The 21,299-nt window shown below is 38.7% G+C and overlaps 1 protein-coding gene across 2 annotated transcripts in view; it reads right to left on the reverse strand.

Annotated features, from left to right (window-relative positions):
- Positions 1–10,749: 10,749 nt before the first annotated feature.
- Positions 10,750–21,299, reverse strand: part of NAV2 (neuron navigator 2) — a 298,412-nt gene continuing 287,862 nt past the window's right edge. For both annotated transcript variants that reach the window (XM_070935086.1, XM_070935079.1), the window contains 4 exons: positions 18,737–19,005; positions 18,467–18,585; positions 13,497–13,700; positions 10,750–11,242 (listed from right to left, as the gene is read on the reverse strand). In XM_070935086.1, coding sequence (XP_070791187.1) covers positions 11,117–11,242; positions 13,497–13,700; positions 18,467–18,585; positions 18,737–19,005 — 718 coding nt within the window. In that variant the 3' untranslated portion in view covers positions 10,750–11,116. The remainder of the gene's footprint in view (positions 11,243–13,496; positions 13,701–18,466; positions 18,586–18,736; positions 19,006–21,299) is intronic.

The following is a 21,299-nucleotide window of genomic DNA, read 5'->3' on the forward strand; positions in this document are numbered from 1 at the left end:
GGATTTACAGCTCCTGTTCAAAAATCAGATGACAACTGTGGAGACCTTTGTACAGCTCCATCTGCTGTGCTAGTTGTGTCCCTTCCTAGACTGAAAGGCCCTTCAGATAGTCATTCAGGCCCTAGTCTCTTCATAGCTCAAATTATTAAACCCATTATATGTGCTTGATGACCACTAAGAAGGTTCAACTGGTTTAGAATACAATGGTATGGGCAGTGATGGGCATGCCTTCAAATGCCCATGTGACATCCCCGCTCCACAAGCTGCACTGGGTATCAGTTTGTTTCAAGGTGTGAATTATCCCCACAAATCCCCACATGGCACAAAGTCTGGTTACCTAACTGACCACCCACCTCCCATGGGTGTCTGCTGGACCAATATGAGCTGACAGACTGGTCTATCAGTGCCATCTGAAACCATGGTCTAGCAATACCTTCTATCAGCATACAGGAAATGTGCTTCTCTGTCATGGCACCTACTTTCTGAAATGAGATCCCTTCTGAGATCTGTGGGGCTCCCATCCTGATGAAATTTCAGATGGCCTTGAAGACCTGGCTTTGGGTTAGAGTGGATGGAACCCCTTGTTGACTGTTTCTGTATGCATTTTTATATTGAGCTGCTGAATCCCACTATTTAGTATTGCATTTTTATCTTGCTGTTATGAGTCCCCAAACTTTGTTCTGAGTCAGGAGCCACCTAACTCAAGATTAGTCAATCTTTCTTGTAGGTCACTTTTACACTGCCAAATGTCTTTTGGCTGTACTTGGAATTGGAACAATGGCCCTCGAGTACAATGATGACAGTCCCCAACTATTCATCACATGTTTTTCATGATGATTTTAAAATATATGTTTGGTATGAAGAAGTTATGATCCTGCACTCCTCAGAGTCATAGAGCACATTGACCTTGTTGTATAAGAAACCAGATAATTTAAGGATGTATAGCTAGTTTATACATGCTGGTTTTGTGTTGCACTTGTTGTAAGCTAATGTATCCCCCAAGACGTATGAATCCAGCTCCAAATCCTGGTGTCGGGGTTCTGAGGGCAGATGCCCTAATTAAATCATGAGCCTTGAGCCAAGCTTCAAAAGAAATCCAGTTATTTATTAGGAGCTTCATGTCGGCACATTCCCAAGTGAAGCCAGCTCCTACATAATTTACGCCCCAATCATGACCCTATTTCCCCCCTCCACCCAGGGTGTGTCATCAATCACATTCGCCAACAGAGCAATTTTGCGGGTTGTAGAGACCACTCCCCTCTAGCTGCTGTGGGTAACCCTGAGATACAGCCTTGAGAGAGATAAGTCTGGAATGTGTATCTGTCTTTGGCTGCCGTGCCATTTCATTGGTTTCCCATCCCCCCCCTTGCTTATGGCAAATCAAGAGCAGGCCAGGGATGCTTTGCGAGTTGACAACTGGTTTGATTTGAAATGTGATATAGGTAATGTGAAGCCAATAGAAATGTTCATTGGCCTATAGAGCTAGTAATGGCCACCATCTGTGGGGCCTAGTGTTCGATTTGAAAAAGCCTTGTCCATTCTTGCTAAAAAAGGGGAAAAAATAGCTGCTCATTTGAATATCTGCAGCAAGATGATCAGAATGATCAGAAATAAGAATTCTTTAGCATTTTGGCATCTGGTAGCTTATTTCTTTCCAACATACTCTGTTGGTCAGCTAGTCTGATTTTTCATGAAGTCTGTGTGTTATTCAGTTATGATCAAAGTGATTCGAATTTTCATGGATTGTCTTTAGCTAACAGCCAAGCCACCTGGGGTTCTTGTTAAGATCTATAAACTTGTCCTGAAAAAGAGTGAAGCAACTAAGGGAGATGTCAATCCAGATGAACTCTTAGACAAAAATTGATTAATGGGTCTCAGTCCCGCTTCTCTATACACTTTTACTGAACCCTCTCTCCAGATCCCCAAGGACTGGGACATGTCAATATAGTCCCAATCTGTACTGGAAAGGAACCAGGAATGACCCAGCATTTTCCCCCAGGCTGCCTTTTTAAAAATGTGAGCAAATTGTGAGGCTTATTATTAAAATACTATTATTAGAAGCTGACCGGTGGTTCAGGACCAGGTCCTAGCTAAGGACTATGAAGTGTATCTAACGCTTTATTATGCTTGGAATCTGAGCTATCTCCTTTTTGGCTTGTATGGACCTATGCCTCCATATTCTGCCATAAACCATCCAGAATTGGATACAAGATGGGTAGCAAATAGCAAATAGCCTGACTAAGACATTGATGTTGTCTATCAGAAAGGTTGGTGGTTCGGCGGTTCGAATCCCTAATACAGATCTCCTGCGTGAGCAGGAGGTTGGACTAGATTACTTCCAAGGTCGCTTCCAACTCTGTTACTCTTTAAAAAAAATCATAAATTTCATAAACAAATACTCAAAAACATTTTTTTTGAGGTAGATCTGTTGCCTTCTTGACTTTATAGGATAGATATTCCTCATCCTGGGAAAAATAGAATTGAATTAGACTGGTTAAGTTCTATGAACAAAGCTATGATCCATTCAGGTTTGAGGTCTATGTATTGAGACTCAAAAAGTGTTTTTGGCAGTGGTTTGCTCTCCAAGCTTGTCTCAATTTAGTTTCTGAACATTCCAATACCAGACTAGGTCAAATCCTCAGCAGGATTTTCTTGTCCTGCTGATGAGGTTAACTCGTCTTGTTAACAAAATGTTCAGAAACTAAATTGAAACAAGCTTAGGGAGCAAAACCACTGCCAAAATATAAAACCCGAGCTACAAGTGTTTTTTATTATTTCACTGAAAAAGCGTCCTTGTCTCTGATCTTCAGAATGTTTGAAGCATCATCTCTTGCCACTTATGATGGGGATCAGAAACAAGAATCTTTTACTCCGGCTAGCTGACCAACACTGTTTGTTTGATACCTAGGATGTCTTCTCCTTGGTGAGTTTTAACATCATGCTTTATGGCAGAGAGAGAGAGAGAGAGAGATCTCAGCTCAGAACTAAATATCCTCCTGCTAATTGGCGCATTAAGTCTGCTACATGATCTGATGGATGCTCCTTTTTACATAGATTCATGATTACACTTACTGTAAGATCTCTAGGACAGAATGTACAAAGTCAGCACTGTTTACCATGTTACCAGAAACAGGACAATTACTGGCAAAAAGTTTATTTTTAAGATTTAAAGATTAACTGTAGTACAGAGAGGTCATAAAATAATCTTTATGTAATCTTTGACCATTGACACAGGAAGAAGGGGACTGTAGATATGCTTGTATGCGTTAGCTGAATTCCACTTAGTTTCTGGCTGGAAAGTCAACTCAATGTTCTTCTATCTTTGTTATACTAAGAATTTTTAAAAAATCAACAAGATTCACAAGAAGATTCACTTTGTTTATCATATTTTGTCCAATAAATCCTGAGAATGAATGTTACACTTTCATTTTTTGTGTTGTATGTAATATAACTCTTTTTTTTCCATATATGAGCCTTGTTAATATAATACCTATAAACAGTGAAAGGCCATTCCATCTTTTTGTCAATTTATTTACCGAACTCATGATATTGTTAGAAAAATAATCATAAATAATAATAGCAACAATACCGAATAGACACAAATTGGGATACCCCTTCTTCTCAATGATTGTAGAGTTTTAAATTAAGGGTCAGTAGTTGTCATCTGTCCCTTGCAGCTGATTATCACCCAAGTCTTGTCTGGTCATTTAAAGTGGATTATGCATTTCAGTTCTATTCTCCGAAATACCTGAGGGTAGTACAAGAAGCAATGGGTGAAAACTAATCAAGGAGAGAAGCAACTTAGAACTAAGGAAAAATTCCGACAGTGAAAACAATTAATCAGCGGAACAACTTGCCTCCAGAAGTTGTGGATGCTCCAATACTGGAAGTTTTTAAGAAGAGATTGGACAACCATTAGTCTGAAATGGTATAGGGCCGTGATGGCGAACCCCAAAGTGGCACACGAACCCATGTCTCCTGGCATGCGCGGCCTTGCCTGTTTGTCTTCCGGGTTTCTGGTGCACATAAATGTGTGATGATCAGCTGTCCTTCGCGTGCACGGCAGTGCCAAAAACCGGCCTGTGCATGCGCGCCGGCCAGCTAATCGTCAGGCGCACATACATGCTAGAACTCAGAAGTTCAGTTTTTCTGGAGCACGGAATTGACGTTTCTGTGCGATGTTTCCACATGACCTTTTTGGCACTTGGTGCCAAAAAGGTTCGCCATCACTGGTATAGGGTTTCCTGCCTGAGCAGAGGGTTGGACTAGAAGACCTCCAAGGTCCCTTCCAACTGTTATTCTGTTCCTTTTCAGGCTACGTAATTTGTAGAAATGAGTGGTGAAGACCAACATATCTTTGATATTGGAATCTGAATGGTTACTCAAGAACCAAATACACACTTTGAGAAACTTTTCCTGATTTAATCTCTCTTTAGCGATAACCACATAAATCCTGCAGAGAGCCATCTTCCATACATGCAGATGTTTCTTGGTGGATAAGGACCACTTGCTTAGCCATTTGAATATTAATGGGGTCAAAAGAAAAATATTTGGATTTAGAAAAGAAGGATATTGGATTGATGAACTAGAGACACTGCTAGCTTTTTGTATTGTCATTTATATGGCGTATGAGCTACGCAAAATATATTTTAATTTTGATGATGATGACGTAGATGTAGCCTAAGGGAATAAAAAGGGCAGCAAGGACATTACATCTGAATAAATAAGCATCAAATTTATTGAATCATGAATAATTTAAGACTGGTACAATCATTAGCTTTATTCTCCATGACACAGGGGGAGGAGGGAAGGGGGAAGAAAAGGGAACCAAAGGATGGCATGATCCAAAACAGGCCAGTTGCAAATCCCAATCCTAAATGAAAATGCAAAATTAAATAGAGAGGTGCGGGAAAGGAATCATACTGTACACAAAATACTCAATTCCTAGTTTTTTCTCTTTTAAAAATGGCTAGAAAAAATTCATCAAAATGTAGCACTTGTAATCAATTATTTACATTTCTATGTTACAATGAAAAAAATGTACATCTTAGAGAACTTTTTTCATAAATGGTTCCACTGGAAACAACTAGATCAAAACAGCAACCTTCCGTTTAATAGCCACATTTTTTTCAGTCATTTTCCTTAAAAGAGAATTGCCACATTTAAACAAATTTCAAGACACAATATATATAAAAAAAGTATTAACAGTACAGTATTTTAGGTTGGATTCTTTTTTTTTTTTGAAAAATATACCAAAAAGAGGAGGCTAGCCAAACCCTCCCTGTCTCTGCATCAGCTTAAAATCAAAATGGCGTCTAACATGTGACATATGAATTGCACAATTCTAGACAGTTCTGTAGCAAAGAGAAAAGAAAGTTCCAATTTCTAACTCATTGGGAATGTTGCATAGTCTTGTACTAAAACAACAGGAAATCCTGCCAGCTTTGTGCACTGGGACACGGGGTGGGGTGGGGTGGGGTGGGGGCAAAGCAAAGCTGGAAGCAATCTTGATGAAATATACGTTGTCATTTTAAAAAGAAAAGGTAGACATTCACCTCAACTCAACTAGTTTAAAAAAATGTGCGTAACAGGCAACCCTGCTTCCCGAAGTTTTAGAAGTTACAGTTTGTGATAACCTAACAAAATAAAGCAAGATTCCATGTGAATCATTTCTCGGTAATCTCAGCAATTTCTATTAAAGAGCAAGAAAAGTTCAAATTCTTCTTCATTTATGGCAACAGGACATCTGGCAGCACTTCAGAAAGACTCAATTAAAGGTGTCAATAAACAAGGCTCTGAGTCATCTCAGCTGCCAACCTGGGTCATAACTTAAGATGTCATTGTTGTCAGCCTTACAATTCCAGCAAACATTTCTTGTGCCACTCGAGGTAGCCATATATAGGCAAATCTTTAACTCAAGACCATTTCTCAGATCATTTCATTCCCTTAAAAAAAAAAAAGAGCTTCCCTTCCTTTGAAATATTCAGCTGAACTCTTGCTCCCAAGAGATGCAGCAGAGAGCATTCATGCACAAGGAACCCTGATTAATATGCAACCATTTCTTATAAAAGATGTTTTGCATACGCTCAGTAAATTCACAGGGAAGTCATGTTGTCAAAGAATAAGTATCCACACATTGCGTTTCTATGGAAATCGCTTGCAGTAGGAACTAGGGAAAAATATGCAAGAACAAATTCTAAATATTTGTTTCCGTAGATTACGATACAGTCAGATTTATACTTCACTCTCCTGGCAATCATACAAATGATGTAACTGGATTGTTTGCTTATTCCACAGGGTAGTTGCCATTTTGGATCAGATTATTGGACTTCCTGAGTGTTTCCATATACAAAATTGCCAAATGGGCATATTGGTGCTCTCCAGATGCATCACAGCTCCCATGTTGTGATGATTGGACATGCAGACAGGCTCTCATTGACTTGTAATTGAAAACACCTGAGAGACTTCACTTAACCTTAGATGCAGATACAAGAAACCTGTTATATTAACTATCCCAGATTTGTCTGGAACAAATAGAGATACAATCCCTTTTCCTAGCAGGAAATTGACAACCTGCGGAGATGCTCCGCAGAACATATATATACAATGTGTGACAGCTGCTTACAGAAAGCATAGCAGCTGGAAAGCTGATGGCCACATCGATCTTGGTGTGTCCCTTGGCAAATCAAATGAGGAAATGCCTTACTCTTCTGCTATCCCTTAAGGCAGGGGTCTCCAACCATGGCAATGTTTAAGACTTGTGGACTTCAACTCCCATTGCTGGCTGGGGAGTTGAAGTCTACAAGTCTTAAAGTTGCCAAGGTCGGAAGACCTCTTAGGAAATATACACAAGTCATCTGCCTCCAGTGGCATCAATCATTTCCATAGATGGCAATTTCTTATCTAATGCATAGTGGAGGAAAATAAAGCTCAGATTATGAGCCATTTTAGAATATATATGTCTCTTATGCTTGAATGCTCATTCTGGACTAATCCAACTCTACAAATTAGAGGCTAAGAAGAGAATGCTCTCCATATGAACAAAAAATCATCTTCCTGCAATCCTGGAATATTTAATCAAGCATTTGGAAGTTTGCATCTCATAGTTTTGCTTTAAAAAGCAGACGGGAAGCAGGATGCTGAAGAGTTAGATGGACCTAATATAATGGTTGGATCACTTTAGGATTATGATTTACTCTGGTCCATTTCCAGGAATCAGATTAAAATTTGCATTATACTTTTTTTTCTATTTTGTTAAGAAAAAAGAACACTCAAGAATTTGCCCATAATTCAACAGTTAATGCCCACTTCGCCATACTAAGAAAAAACACATATAATGTATCAAGGTCACAACAAACTCAAAGGACAATGGGTTCAGTTCACCAACAGCAGAAAATCATGAGGTATAAAAAAAGCTACCCACTCAGTAAATTTGTCATGGTAGCAAAACTGTGTGTCTGTTGCATCATATTAATCTTATAAATCCTATAAACTGTAGCAAATATTCTACCTGCATATTTTAAAACAAAGCAAAAAAATAATAATTATCTTTTAGTTGTGATGCCATTCAGTGCCACAAAAAAGGTTTGCTTTTGCCTGGATTGGATAAACAACATCCAATTAAATGTTGCTTAAAAGTTGATGTACAGATCTTTAAAAAGCCGTTTCCCTCTTTTTACATCTCTTCCTTGATTTTTGTTAATTTAGAAAGTGGGGTATCAAATATCTCATTTCAAACAATACCCACAGCAACTCACATCATTGTACTCCAAGAGATGACTTCTATAGCCCTGTTTTGTCTAATTATTTTAAAATTACAAACTACAACCAACACTAATGGAATTAAAATACAACTGTAGAAACTCGGTAAGGCATCACTTTTAAAAAATCAGCACCCAAAGATAGCTGAAAAAGGCTTGCATGTGTTTGTGTGTGTGTATGTGTGCGCGTGTGTTGTTGAGAACCTCAGTTCTAGTTTGAGGTATCGCCTGAGACAGCTGATAATATCAGCTATTGTTTTTTTTTTTTAAATGACACGAGTTGGTGTCCAAATTTTTGTGAACCTTCTCGCTGTCTGGCAAAAGCACCAAACAGTTTTTTTTAACTTCTCTCTCCCCAGTTTTCTTCTGAGATGAAGAAAATAAGGAGGGCTCAGAGTCATGTTCTCTGCTTGGTTCTTGGTTTAGAACCAAACCCCCAAAAAACTTTATGGAAATAACTTTCCTGTACTTAAGACTTGGTTAAGTAAAATGGAGTATTTTTTTCTTTTCTTTTTTCTTTTTTAAAAAAGAGGCTCTTTATTATCGTGAGAGATTCACCAATGTTCAGTCCCAAGTTTTGCAACGGATGGCTGAAGTTAATTATTTATCCATAAATTCACATGTGACAACCCTGACATGAAGATATTTATCCGTATCTTCCTACAAGTTGATTCTGAAGAAATACGAATGCCTTGCCCTACCCTAAGGAACTAAGCAAAAGAGTCCTGCCTTTTCAGGGAGCTTTGAAGTTTGAACCTAAGGCACCATTTTCAGCCTTGCTGAGTGCTCAAATTAGAGCAGGGGTCTCCAACCTTGGCAACTTTAAGCCTGGCGGACTTCAACTCCCAGAATTCCACAGCCAGCTTTGCTTTGCTGGCTGTGGAATTCTGGGAGTTGAAGTCCGCCAGGCTTAAAGTTGCCAAGGTTGGAGACCCCTGAATTAGAGGAGCCATTTTCCTACTCTTTGTCCTCTGCTGACAGCTCCCCCACTACCATTTTATAAAAGCTGTTTGACTGAAACCAATACAAGGAAATAAATCTAAACTGGTTCCTGAACTGCAGGAAACTGACAGCCAATTGTCAGCTGTCAACCTGGGGTCCTGGGAACTTGAAGGATTTTGGATACAATGGATCTGCAGCCCCTCTTGGTGGTGTTATTCTGCTCCACCTCCAGCTTCGTGCAGGTGATTCTTTCTAATAATAGATTCCTACACAGGCCTTAGAGAAATTGTGGGGCAAGGAGATTTGAGTTTCTCTTTTTCCTCCCGGAAGAGGAAAAACCAAAGGTTACCTTGGTCCTCGTTGACACCCTAGAAAAATGTAATGTTGTCGTCTTAGAAAAGCATAATGCCGAATTTAAGAGGCACCACACTTTCCATTCAAGTATGTATGCTGTATATGCAGGACATGCTTCCTAGCTGCTTTTTCCCTGGTTCCATGCTAATGTCTCTGCATTCAGTGCCATTGCTGACAAAGGACCTCCAGAGATAATTTCTGATATAAAAACATTAGGGAGGGAGGTGAAGGAGGGCTAAGCATGCTAGGTGTGTCGCCATTAGGTGTGATCCTCATGTACCCCTTGTGCAGAAAGGAAGTCTTATAGGACAAGTAAAAACAGATACCATTTCCGATCATTAGAACAGCTCAATACCATTAACCCCTAGACTTTACACTATTCAATAAAATGGAAGCTTCCCCGTGTCTCACAGAAAGCTATTTATAGCAGGGGTTCCCAACCCCATCATCTGTGGACTGGCATCGGGCTGCGGCATGCCAGAAACAAGCCACATAAACAAGCGAAGCCCTATCCGTGGGATGCAGGCAGCATATGAAACCACATCCCCTCCAATCCACAGAAAAATCTCTCTCCATAGAACCAGTCTCTGATGCCGAAAAAGTTGGGACCCCATCATCAATTTAGAGGAATGGAACTTCAGGAACAGATTGCTATGGGACATGAGGTTATTGGGATTAAAAAAAGTAAGAAAATGTACAATACAATGGAAGAACGGAATTATCTTTTCAATCCAGACAACTGTCTTTTCCAAGCTTTGTTGAACATTTGGTATAGGTATGAAATGATCCTAAAACCCGAATGAATGATTTGAGGAAATGACACCCCTATGTTATATATTTGAGTCTGGTATCCACTGAATTGTTATGAATCCAAAGACCAACAGACTGAAGCTTTGTTTTTTAGTTTCTACAAAGCACATCTTCTAGTTGCAGAGAAACGTTGATATTCAGGTTCAAGAAGAAACTTGTCACTTCAACAGTGAGAATTCTGAAGCAAATATGAAAATAAATTCTAGCAGGTTGTTTTGGTTTTTTCTTATATGTGTTGTTCCCATACTTTGGATCATGGATAAAACACTCCATGATTGTTGCTTTAATTAACACTGGCAACTTCAGAGTTGGTTTTATGAAGATGTACTGCTACTGTGCTCAAGGGATCGAGCCCAATGCTTGGAACGATATAAACAAATGAAATAACCAAAACAAGGGACCATGGTCTCAAATTGGACAAGAACTCTGTTTTGCGTTATGTATGTGAATATTTTAAACTTCCCTATTTCTAATCTCTTTGCCTCTTATGGAATGTCATTACCAAGGCGAGCAATTATTACAGCACCAGAATTATTGAGGTTAGGCTGAAAAAAAAAATGACTTGGAAAAATCAGCCATTAATGAGTTTGTACAGAAGCAGCATAACTGAGATCCATTCCCTTTTTGGACCTAATGTGGCACAATGCTTCTTAGGTTCATAACTTTCATGGTGAATATTTTTTCATTTATTGCCTCCAACTCACTCTCCTCAGAGGTTGTTATGATTAATGGAGTACATCTTAAGTGAATGAAACACAATTCTCTCGCACTTCAGATTTTCCTCTGCTCATCTCCCCTGCACCCTTGTAATGAAATGTACTCCAGATGTCCCTTTAAATATTGGAGCAGGTTTAGGAAATCAAGGTAATCCACTTCACAACGAGATGTTGTTTGGTCAATGGACAGACACAACTAGATAAGCACCGTTGTTTTTATGAAAGTAACGTGTTCAGTGTCGTAGGCATGTGAACTCACAGCAATGTAAACTACAAAACAAAACAAAAACAAAATAGTGCAGTTCTTATTAAGGAAAACAAAACACAAGATATAAAACATCAGCTGGGTTGCCTGCACCCATCTTTGACACTGAATGGGGGAGGCAGAGAGGGTGGAAGAGATTGTATTGTTCTTGCAGCTCTAATACTGAGATGTCCTTCTGAACCAAGGTCAATTCTCTCCATGGCTTGGTGATTCATTTTTCTAAGGGAGGCAAAGGGTGGACCACTCGAAGCAATCATGTCTAGTTCTATTCATAATGTTGACTCCAGGGACGAGTCAAGGATATCATCGTGATGGCTATTGCTGTTGGAGTCACTGTCGTAACTCTGTGGACTTGAATAATTAGCTGCTTCCTGCAACCTCATCAGCATGTTCATCTGGTGAAATACAGAAAGGACAAAAAAATATTACTTGACCATCATGGTCACTTGTCTCTCTGGGGCAACTGAAGCAGACATGGATTTAAATGAACTGTCTCTGCAATCAGCCATTTGGCCTGGTCTCAGAACATGCCAGGTCTATCAAAAGCCTTCACTGTTGGCTCTGCTCATATCAGCATGAGTCTTTAAATCCTCAGTTTGGTAGGACCAGTGGTGGGATTCTACCGGTTCGGACTCGTTTGGGTGAACCGGTAGCTCTGATGATCAGATGGGAGCGAACAGGTTCGTTCCAATGAGCAGGTTGGCCAACCCAACTGTCCCTGCACTTTACTTACCTTTATCTTCTCAGCTGATTGGCTTGGCAGAGGGGATTGCTGCGCCTCAGCTGTGTTACTCCTAGGTGGTAACCCAGAAGGTTAGTATTTGTAAAACTGTGTGCATGCGTGTGCGCAGCACACTATCACTGAACCGGTTATTAAACCAGCAGCATCCCACCACTGGGTAGGACCTCAACAGCACAAGAAAGTACCACACATTACAGATTAAAACATATTATGTGGGCACTCATGAAGAACGTTTCCCTAATACTGTTACAGAGGATAAAGGGACCTGGTTTTATGACTTAGTGGGATCATCTACATTTCAGCAAAATCCAATCACTAATTTTTTTTCCCCATCATAGACTGAGTTGCTCTACCCACGTGACAAACAAAATAGACTTAACTAATTCTTTCCTAGGATAGAATTGGATACATTGATTTGCATTGTAATAGTGAGGATAATTATATGGAAAAAAAATAAAAACACATTGGATATCCTGGCTAGCACTGGTTGAATAAACAATGAAAATCCAGTATTATGTCCGTTTCACACTGGATGATCCACATGATTTAATGCCATTATGACTTTTCCACTTGCCACACAATGTCATCAATACAGAAAAAACAGCTTGTTGTTCATTTGTAGGGCTTCAAACAATGCAGCAGTTCCGTGGGAAGCCACAGAAAATTTCAGCAATTTCTACAATGGCCCTGGGATGTAACATAAAACACACCACAGATACATGGGCAGCCTTATTATAGAGATAATAAAGCCGTGTTTTGTAACAAATATTCTTTTCTACAAATTTTCAATGGCAGCTGCATTATGCAATCTCTTTATCCTTAGTTCCAGTCAACACATTTAATATAACAAACATATGTAATTGTCCAATCCTAGAGTCTGGATCAGCATTTTCGAAGGATTCAATTATTATAAATTTGTACTAAATTATAAATATTTAGTACAAATTTGCTTAAGACCAATAAAGGGAATCCTCGACTTACAACAGTTCATTTCATGACCATTCAAATTACAGCAGCACTGAAAAAAGTGACTTACGGCCGTTTTTCACACTTACAACCGTTGCAACATCCCCATGGTCACGTGATTGAAATTTGGATGCTTGGCAAGCGATTCATATTTATGACGGTTGCAGTGTTCCAGATTTTGCGAACTTCTGATGAGCAAAGTCAATGGGGAAGCCAGATTCACTTAACAACTGTGTTGCTAACTTAACAATTGCAGTGATTCCCTTAAGAACTATGGCAAGAAAGGTGGTAAAATGGGGCAAAATTCACTTAACCAATGTTTCACTTAGCAACAGAAACATTGGGTGTCAGGGTAATGATGATTTAAAGCTGACCAGCCCTTTAAGACTGAGGATGAGTCAGTAGGGTTATTGCCCTTTAAGAAGCTGCCTATATAAGAGAGGCCATTAGAGGGCTTCTCTCTCTCTCTCTCCCTCTCCCTCTCTCTCTCTCTCCCCTCATGTATCTGCATTGTAGTTCTCCATGTAGAGTTGAAGAATGATTGCTTGTATGGTATGTGCCTACCACTTGTATGCCTGTATATAGTCTTGTATATAAATCACTGTTTGTAAAGACAAAACCTCTGTGTCCTGTATTTTGCTCCTGGGTGGTCTCAAAATAGTAGTCACGCTGTAAACACTCTGACATTGGGCTGAATTGTGGTCGTAAGTCAAGGACTACCTGTATAAAGCACAGTACACAGAGCCCCACGGTAAGTTCATTTCTATCCAACATAATATTAAATTCCTAGTATAAATCACAAAACACCGCTACATCTATTTCAAGTGTATCTTTAGAATATTCTACAAATTAATTTGGAGAAATAGCCTTGATACTTCCCACTGTTTAGTCATTTACCATCTAATGTCCATATATGAACAATATTGTGTTGAGAATCTCACCAGAGGGTCTCCTTCCGCATCACTTGGTGGAACCTGTTTGCTGGTTGAACCTTCCCGTGGCATAGAATAACCATCAAATCCAACATCTTCTGGACGCAGTTGCAGCAAAGGAGGCCACTCGTGATGTTGCGGGGTAGCTGCCCATGGATAAGTGTCCATCACCCACTTGGCAGGGTCCTCCCATGGTGCTCTTCTACCGTACAACTGCAAGCAACAGTACAAAGCCATTCTGAATCAAAGGATTTGAGATTAAGCTTGTTTTAGTCACATATGTATAGCAATGTTCTCGTGTTTTTTCTGCGAGTTCAACTCATGTGAGGAATCTTCCAATCTTGTGTTTATGACAATGGAAGTTTGAACAAACTTCTTAATAGAAGAAAATAAAAGATGGGAAAGCAGGGGTCTCCTGGTTTTTCAACCAGGTCTACCGTGTACAGAAAGTAGCTCGACAATGTGGAGAGAAAACAAACAGAGGAGAGATTGATGTTTTTAAAAAATCTAAAGTACTGGACTTTTAAAAAAATTTTGAACAGAAATATCTATACTTTTGAATCTCTTTCTTCATTTAAAAGAAAAGTGCAGGAAGCAGTGCTGTATACATACTTTATACCTCAGAGTCTCCTGAATGAAAGCTGGGATATAAATCTGATAAATGAACGATTGAATAACAGACAGATTAACAGATTAACAGAGTTGGAAGGGATCTTGTAGTAGGTCATCTAATCCAACTCTGTTAATCTGTTAATCTGTCTGTTATTCATTTTAATACCTCCTACATACACACAAAAGCTGGAGAAAAATACATTCATTTAAGACAGAAGAACAAATTGGCATTTTAGATCTTAGCCAGAGACGATTAAAAAAAAAATACACCTCACAATCCAGAAAAAAAATTATTCTGTTAAAAGATACAAATACAAGTGACCAATGATGCCTATGACATGAGTTATACTCAATAATTAAGGAGGAAGATTCTCTTCTCCTACCCATATTCTTAGCAAAATGTACATTCTACTCTAATCTATTTTAACTGTATTTTAATATTTGTATTTGATGTTTTTACTTGGCTGTTCACCGCCCTGAGTCCTCAGGGAGAAGGGCGGTATACAAATTCAAAATAAATAAATAAATAAATAAATAAATCTGACAACAAAGGCTTTGTGAGCAAATCTGCCCGCTAGATGTCACCATATCTTCCAAAAGCAAATCATAATTTAGGGGGAAGCCACACAACTTTTGAAGAATGCTTCTTGGGTGTTCAGCAATTACTGCAGGAGTGTGGGTGGAAGAAAATGTAAAGACAGCCTCTCCCAACTTGATGTCTTCTAGATGTGTTGAACTTCAGGTCCCATTACCTCCAGAAAATAAGACCAGGGATCAGCTTTGCTGATTGGGTTATCTTGCAACACGTCTGGAGAACAACAGCTAACAGCTGAATTGAAGTAGACAACTCTAACAAGTTGTCTACCTTAACTCTTCCTCTTTTATTCCCTTTCCTCTGTAATGTCCATTTTGCATTATAAGCCAGTTTTAATATTGATCTTTTAAGTTGTTCTGGAAAATTTGGGGCTCAAGAGCTATGGTAAATATTTTAAATTTAAAAAAAAGGTTCTTTATTCCAAAGGCAAAGGTGAACCTGGTAAGTCAAGACATACAACATTCAAATCCAATTTTATGGCTCGCGCAGGACTGTGCAAAGCTTCAAAGGGGCCATTTCCCTCAGGCAAGGCACCTGGAAAGCTCGCTTTTGAAGCCGTTTCCTGCATGAAGCAGCGCAGCCCATCCACCCACCCAATTCCTACAGCAAAGCAAAACGGTCTTGTGGCTTGGCTTCCCCTCATTTCATAGACCTCCTTCAGCATTTCCAATAACTGGAAGCTTCTATTCATGCACAGGAAGCTTGGAGAGGATACGAAGTGTCCTGGCATAGCCAGTGGTTCAAAATGCTGCCTCTTGCATTTTTTTTTTAACCCAGTGATATTTATCTTAAATTTATCTTTCCTTCACTCCTGGAAAAAAGAAAGTTCTGGAAATGATTTGTTGCTAAACTCACTTCTGGGTGACCAGGTGGTTATTCTTGTTACAAGTAGCAATGAAAGGAGTGGCAGACAGTGGGACCAAAGCGATTTTGGCTGCCTCTAATTCAGTCTCAGGTATAAGGAATGCGCAGAAGGAATTACTGGTGTGGCTGTTCCTAATCCAATACATAATTTAATTGGGACTTTTACTCCCTGAATGTAGGTTAGGAATTCCAGGATCCTCAACATGGCTGGAAAATACTAACCAAGAAATACTGCATTGGTGGGTTGCTCCAGAGTTGAAGTAAAACTGAGGAGCCTACTCTCACTTTATATTTTGAGCAATTCCTTCTCTCTCAGTCCAACCTACTCACAATGTTGTTACCGTGGGGATAAAACCACTGGAAACATTTCTAGCTTGAGGCTATTTCACATACTGCTAAGAAGTAAAAGTGGCCTTCAACAGCAACAACTCAATAGTTCATCTTTAGCTTCCTGTAAGGTGAATTCATGAGCTTGAAGACAAATGTTTGATACATTCAGAGTTTACATTGTTTGGTCTGCAGTTAAACCTTTTCAATAAATCTCTAAAGCAGCGTTTCTCAACCTTTGTCGCTTGAAGATGGGTGGACTTCAACTCCCAGAAATTCCCAGCCAGCAGCGCTGGCTGGGGGGATTCTGGGAGTTGAAGTCCACCCATCTTCAAGCGACAAAGGTTGAGAAACACTGCTCTAAAGAATGGAATATACAAAGAGACCCATATGACCTGTTGAACAACCTGTTTAATATATTTGGAGACAGATGGACAAGCATTATGCATATCAAATTTATTGCTGTGTTACATCTGTAATAGATATTCATGCAAATATTGAAAGTTAAACTTAAGCATTCACAGACTTTTGCGATTTAGAAATAGTGAAAGGCATTATTTCCGACTTAATTTCTCTATAATCAGAATATAATATATAGCTTATTAATGTGCAAATCACTATTTAATATGTCAAGCACTAGTTTCTGAATCATGGTAAATTAAAATTACAATTTTCTCTTGATCCATCTCTTCCCATTACTAGTTGTCTGTCTTTAACAATTTCAAGGTGGTAAATATATCAATGTATTATCAATATACGTGTACATGAATATTTGCATTAGATGGCTATGTAGAGAATTGGAATTATTTACAGCTAAAATGATATCGTATAGTTTTTTTTCTTTTTTGTAAACACTTTCTATGTGTTTTTGTTTCAGAATAAGTTTATTTAAAATTGAATACGACACAAGAGTAGAGAGAAAACGGCTCTTTTTCAGGAGCTGGTGAATAACTAAGGTGAGCCCAAGTCAAAAATTTATTTAACTTTCCAGAAAAACTCAAACTGGAGCAAGTGGGAGCTATTACAATTGTTTCTTCATGGGTCAAAGTTGAATTCTCTGTGACAAAGACTATGCTATATTCCTTCAACAGTGATGTGCCCAAAGTAAACAGAAAAAAGGGCAGGCCCTGTTCTTCATTTCAAAGTCATAAAATGTGTTTATAAGCATTAAAAACCCTCAAGAGAAAGAGAGAACTGCCAAATGGAAATGAATGCCACATATAATATTTCTTCATTTGATAGTGCTAAAGTCCCTGCAGCAGACAGAAAACCAACTGTTTGCATCAGGATTAAAATCCTGTTGTTGATGCAACTTGACCTCAACAAAACAATTATTTACATTTGGAAAGAGAAGTCTGCACTAGGGCATTTTTTTTTTAAACTTTAGTTGCCCTGAGCATGGCTCCCTGTGTTGGTACAACATGAATGCCTTCAGTGGACTAGTTTTATATGTCTATTCTTTGTACTACTGTACTAACAATAGTCCAGCTTGGAGAATATTAGTTAGACACTATCTAATCAAGGATTCCTTGCTGATTTATTCCAACTGTCTGCATTTCCTTCCATATAGCAGGGAATATATGGCCTCACGAATGATAATCGTTCATCTACCTGAAGAGGAAGGCATCACCTTGCTCAGAAATGCAGAAGTCCAATATGAAATTTCTGGAGAACAGCCCTTTAAAATGGAAATGCCTTCTTAAAATGGGCTAATGAGAACTGAAAACAGTTAGAAATCAAGAACATTAAGTTTGTCTATGATTAATGAGGTCATTGACCAAGGACGGCTACCTGTGAGGAGCACATGGCCTTAAATAGTTACAGCAACAGCACTTAGACTTATATACCACTCCATGGTGCTTTATAGCACTCTCTAAGCAGTTTACAGAGTCAACATATTGCCTCCAGCAATCTGGGTCCTCATTTTACTGACCTTGGAAGGATGGAAAGCGGAGTCAACTTTGAAGCAGTCAAGACTGAACTCCTGGCAGAACTAGCCTGCAATACTACATTTTAACTACTGCACCACCAGACACAGTGATTAAATAAGTGAATGAATGAATGAATGAATGAATGAATGAATGAATGAATGAATGAATGAATAAATAAATAAATAAATAAATTTAAGAGTCTCAGAGCACTTAAGCAGGGCTGATATTTTCAATTCCATTCGGGAGAAAAAGGGGGGATTTTAAAGGTAAAAGATTGGCTCTTGTAGAGACATAGCAATCCTTAAAAAAACCCAACCTCCAAAATTGGGGCAATTCTTACATTTTGCTAAGTTTAAAAAGGAAAACTCAGTGACTTACGCGTCAGAATTTTCCCCTTAACGCTAAACAAAACATGACAAAAAGCAGATCCAAAAATGTTGGCTCTGTTGCCTCTTGGGACATTTGTGGCTGCTTTCTGAAAGGGCACAAAAATAAAGTGGGGTCCCATGCCTGTTATCCAGGAATTTCAGGATTTTGCAAGGTCCTATCTGATCACAAACAGGATTTTGCAAGGTCCCATCTGATCGCAAACAGTGCACCTGTGCTGTATTTGTCATATTTATATCCCGGTTTCTGTAAACTGTGCTTACCTGTAGACCTTCTCTGACAGCCTCAAGAAGATAGGGAACAATGGAGTAGTTCCATAGGTCAGTAAACCAAACCCTTGACCCATCCACATCTAGAGGGCAAGACAGAAACAGGCGGGGACCTGTGAAAATCAAAAGAAATGTAAAGTGGATTATTTTCAGTAAGGAGGAACTGATGCATTTATTTTAACCATAACTTTATACAATGACAAGAGAAATAAAAAAAGGTACATAAGGAAAAATAAATTTTATTTATTTTATTTTATTTCTCACCGATAGTAACATCTGAAGAACTGTGAGCTTCCAAGAACTTGTTGAGATGTTGCCAAACCTTGGGAATCCAGTCTACAATCTTAATTAATTCTGCATTTCTCATCCGGCCGCCAATTTCTGTTTCAATGAGTTTTCTTCTCAAGAATCGGGCAAGAAAGCCCTTGACTGGCTCAGTGTGATTGGCACATAGTACCCATCTAAAATTGTGGTGCAGCTGAAGGTTAGGTGTTGAGGAAGTTGCTTGGTTCATTGTTCCAATTATGTAAGGGCTGTAGGAAAAAAGGTTAGCCAACATTTATTTTTAGAAAATCTTTTTTTTAAATTTACATTTAAATTTACATTTCATGTGCTTTTTTGCTTCCTACTCATAACATGTGAATAGATTCCATCCCAGAGTTATTGTGATGCTCCTCCATGCTAGCTGAATTTCTGGAACGCTTTAGAATATTTTATTTACTTTTCAGGGAGATGGTCAGTTAAGTCTTTGAAAAACATTTTAAAAACAGTGAGAGAAAAATTAAGATTTAAAAGAGGAGAGTTACTGAAAAGGAAAGTGGTCGGAATGTGAAGCAAAAGAAATTGAGAAATCAAAACATGAATAAAATCTAAAGCAGTCTTCCAATGAAACCTAAAGCAGCCAAGCACAGAAAATCAGGAGTCAAAGTGGTTCAAATGAATACAGGTTTATTACATGCTAACACTCTCTAAAAGAATCTGAACTACTAATGGTCAAAGCAGTAGGTAAGAGTCAGTGGAATTCAAGGTGGGCTCAGTGATGAAATCAAAAATTTTTTACTACCGGTTCTGTGAGCGTGGCTTGGTGGGCGTGGTGTGGCTTGGTGGGCGTGGCAGGGGAAGGATATTGCAAAATCTCCATTCTCCAGGGGAAAGATATTGCAAAATCCCCATTCCCTCCCCACTCCTGGGGAAGGATATTGCAAAATCTCCATTCCCACTCCACTCTGGGGCCAGCCAGAGGTGGTATTTGCCGGTTCTCCGAACTACTCAAAATTTCCGGTTCTACCGGTTCTCCAGAACCTGTCAGAACCTGCTGGATTTCACCCCTGGGTGGGCTGGACTTAGAACTCTTGTGGGCATGAAGGGACTTGAGACTGATGACATGCTTGACTTCTCCCCTTGGACTCAGCCTAGTCATCTCCTACACTTTCTTAACCTACTGCCCTTTGGATGTACTGCTCATGATAGAATTCAGAATCTACCTGAAAGGTACAATACTTGACAAGGGGTGTAGAACAGGGCATGGACAACTTAACTACCTTATCTTCTTCTTGTGCCATATCCGTCATTGGACGTTGGCGATCATGTTAACGATCCTATTTTTATCAACAGCTGCATGAAAAAGTACCTTATACTTTTTATGTATAACTACCTTATACATTTTCAAATTACTACCGCCATTCTGTGCTATAAATGAAAGAAGGAATGGCTTTTAAAAAAGGAAATACATTTCAAGTTTTTGTTTCGTAATTTCTTCAATCATTGTTTTGATTTGTTGCCAGTATTGTTTTGCCCTTCGGCATAGCCACCAGAGATGGTAGTATGTCCCTTTCTGTGATTTACATTTCCAACACATCGAAGATGTATTTGGGAACATCTTGGCTAGACGCGCCGGTGGGAGGTGCCATCGGTAGAACATTTTATAAAGGTTTTCTTTGTAGGGTATGGACAGTGTCATCTTATAGTTTATCTTCCACAAATTCTCCCACTTATCCAATTCAATAGTATATCCTATGTTTTTGGCCCATGTTATCATGCTTTCTTTGACGGAAACCTTTTTATTGGGAATCATCACAGCAAATTATACCAAAGAAATAAAATATCTAATCATTCATATCCTCACAGCAGCACGTATACTCTTTGCCCAACATTGGAAATCTGAACAATTACCTACAGAAGACAAAATAATAGCTAAAATTACAGAATGCGCAGAATTAGATAAGCTTACAAAAGAAATACAAGAGAAAGATGATACTGATTATTATTTAGTATGGCAAAAATGGTACGGCTGGCTGGAGGCAAAAATAGGAATACAAAGATAGTTTATGACTAATCAATAGAAATGTATAGAAGTAAATAAGGAATCAATTATATATATATATATATAACCATGTAAACAGATGATTATAGACATTAATATAAATTGAAAAATGGAAAATACTCCACCGTTATAGTAACTTCTAAGAGTCAGTCATTGGACTGAATCGATGTTTGTTAGTTCTGTATGTCATTTTATGTATTTATGTTGGTTTTGTTTTTTCTTTTTATTATTAATAAAAATTTAAAAAAAATAAAAATAAAAATAAAAAAGGAAATACAGACATTGGCAGAACTCTGCAGAAAAAGGCTGGTAAAGATTAGTGTTTTCCATCTCTCCCAAAGCTTCTGTTAATATTGAATCTTTAAGAAGCTGGAGAAGTCTATATAATGAAAGCATAGGGATATTTGTTTTAGGGATCTCCTAATTTTATAGATACAGATAAAATGAAAAGCCAGGAATTGCTCTAGATTTTTTAAACTTCTGTTTGCTATGTGGTCATGTCTT

Source organism: Pituophis catenifer, unplaced genomic scaffold (genome assembly GCF_029215685.1).
Source record: "Pituophis catenifer annectens isolate HBS135680 unplaced genomic scaffold, rPitCat1.0.hap2 SCAF_1, whole genome shotgun sequence".
Classification (NCBI taxonomy): Eukaryota; Metazoa; Chordata; class Lepidosauria; order Squamata; family Colubridae; genus Pituophis; species Pituophis catenifer.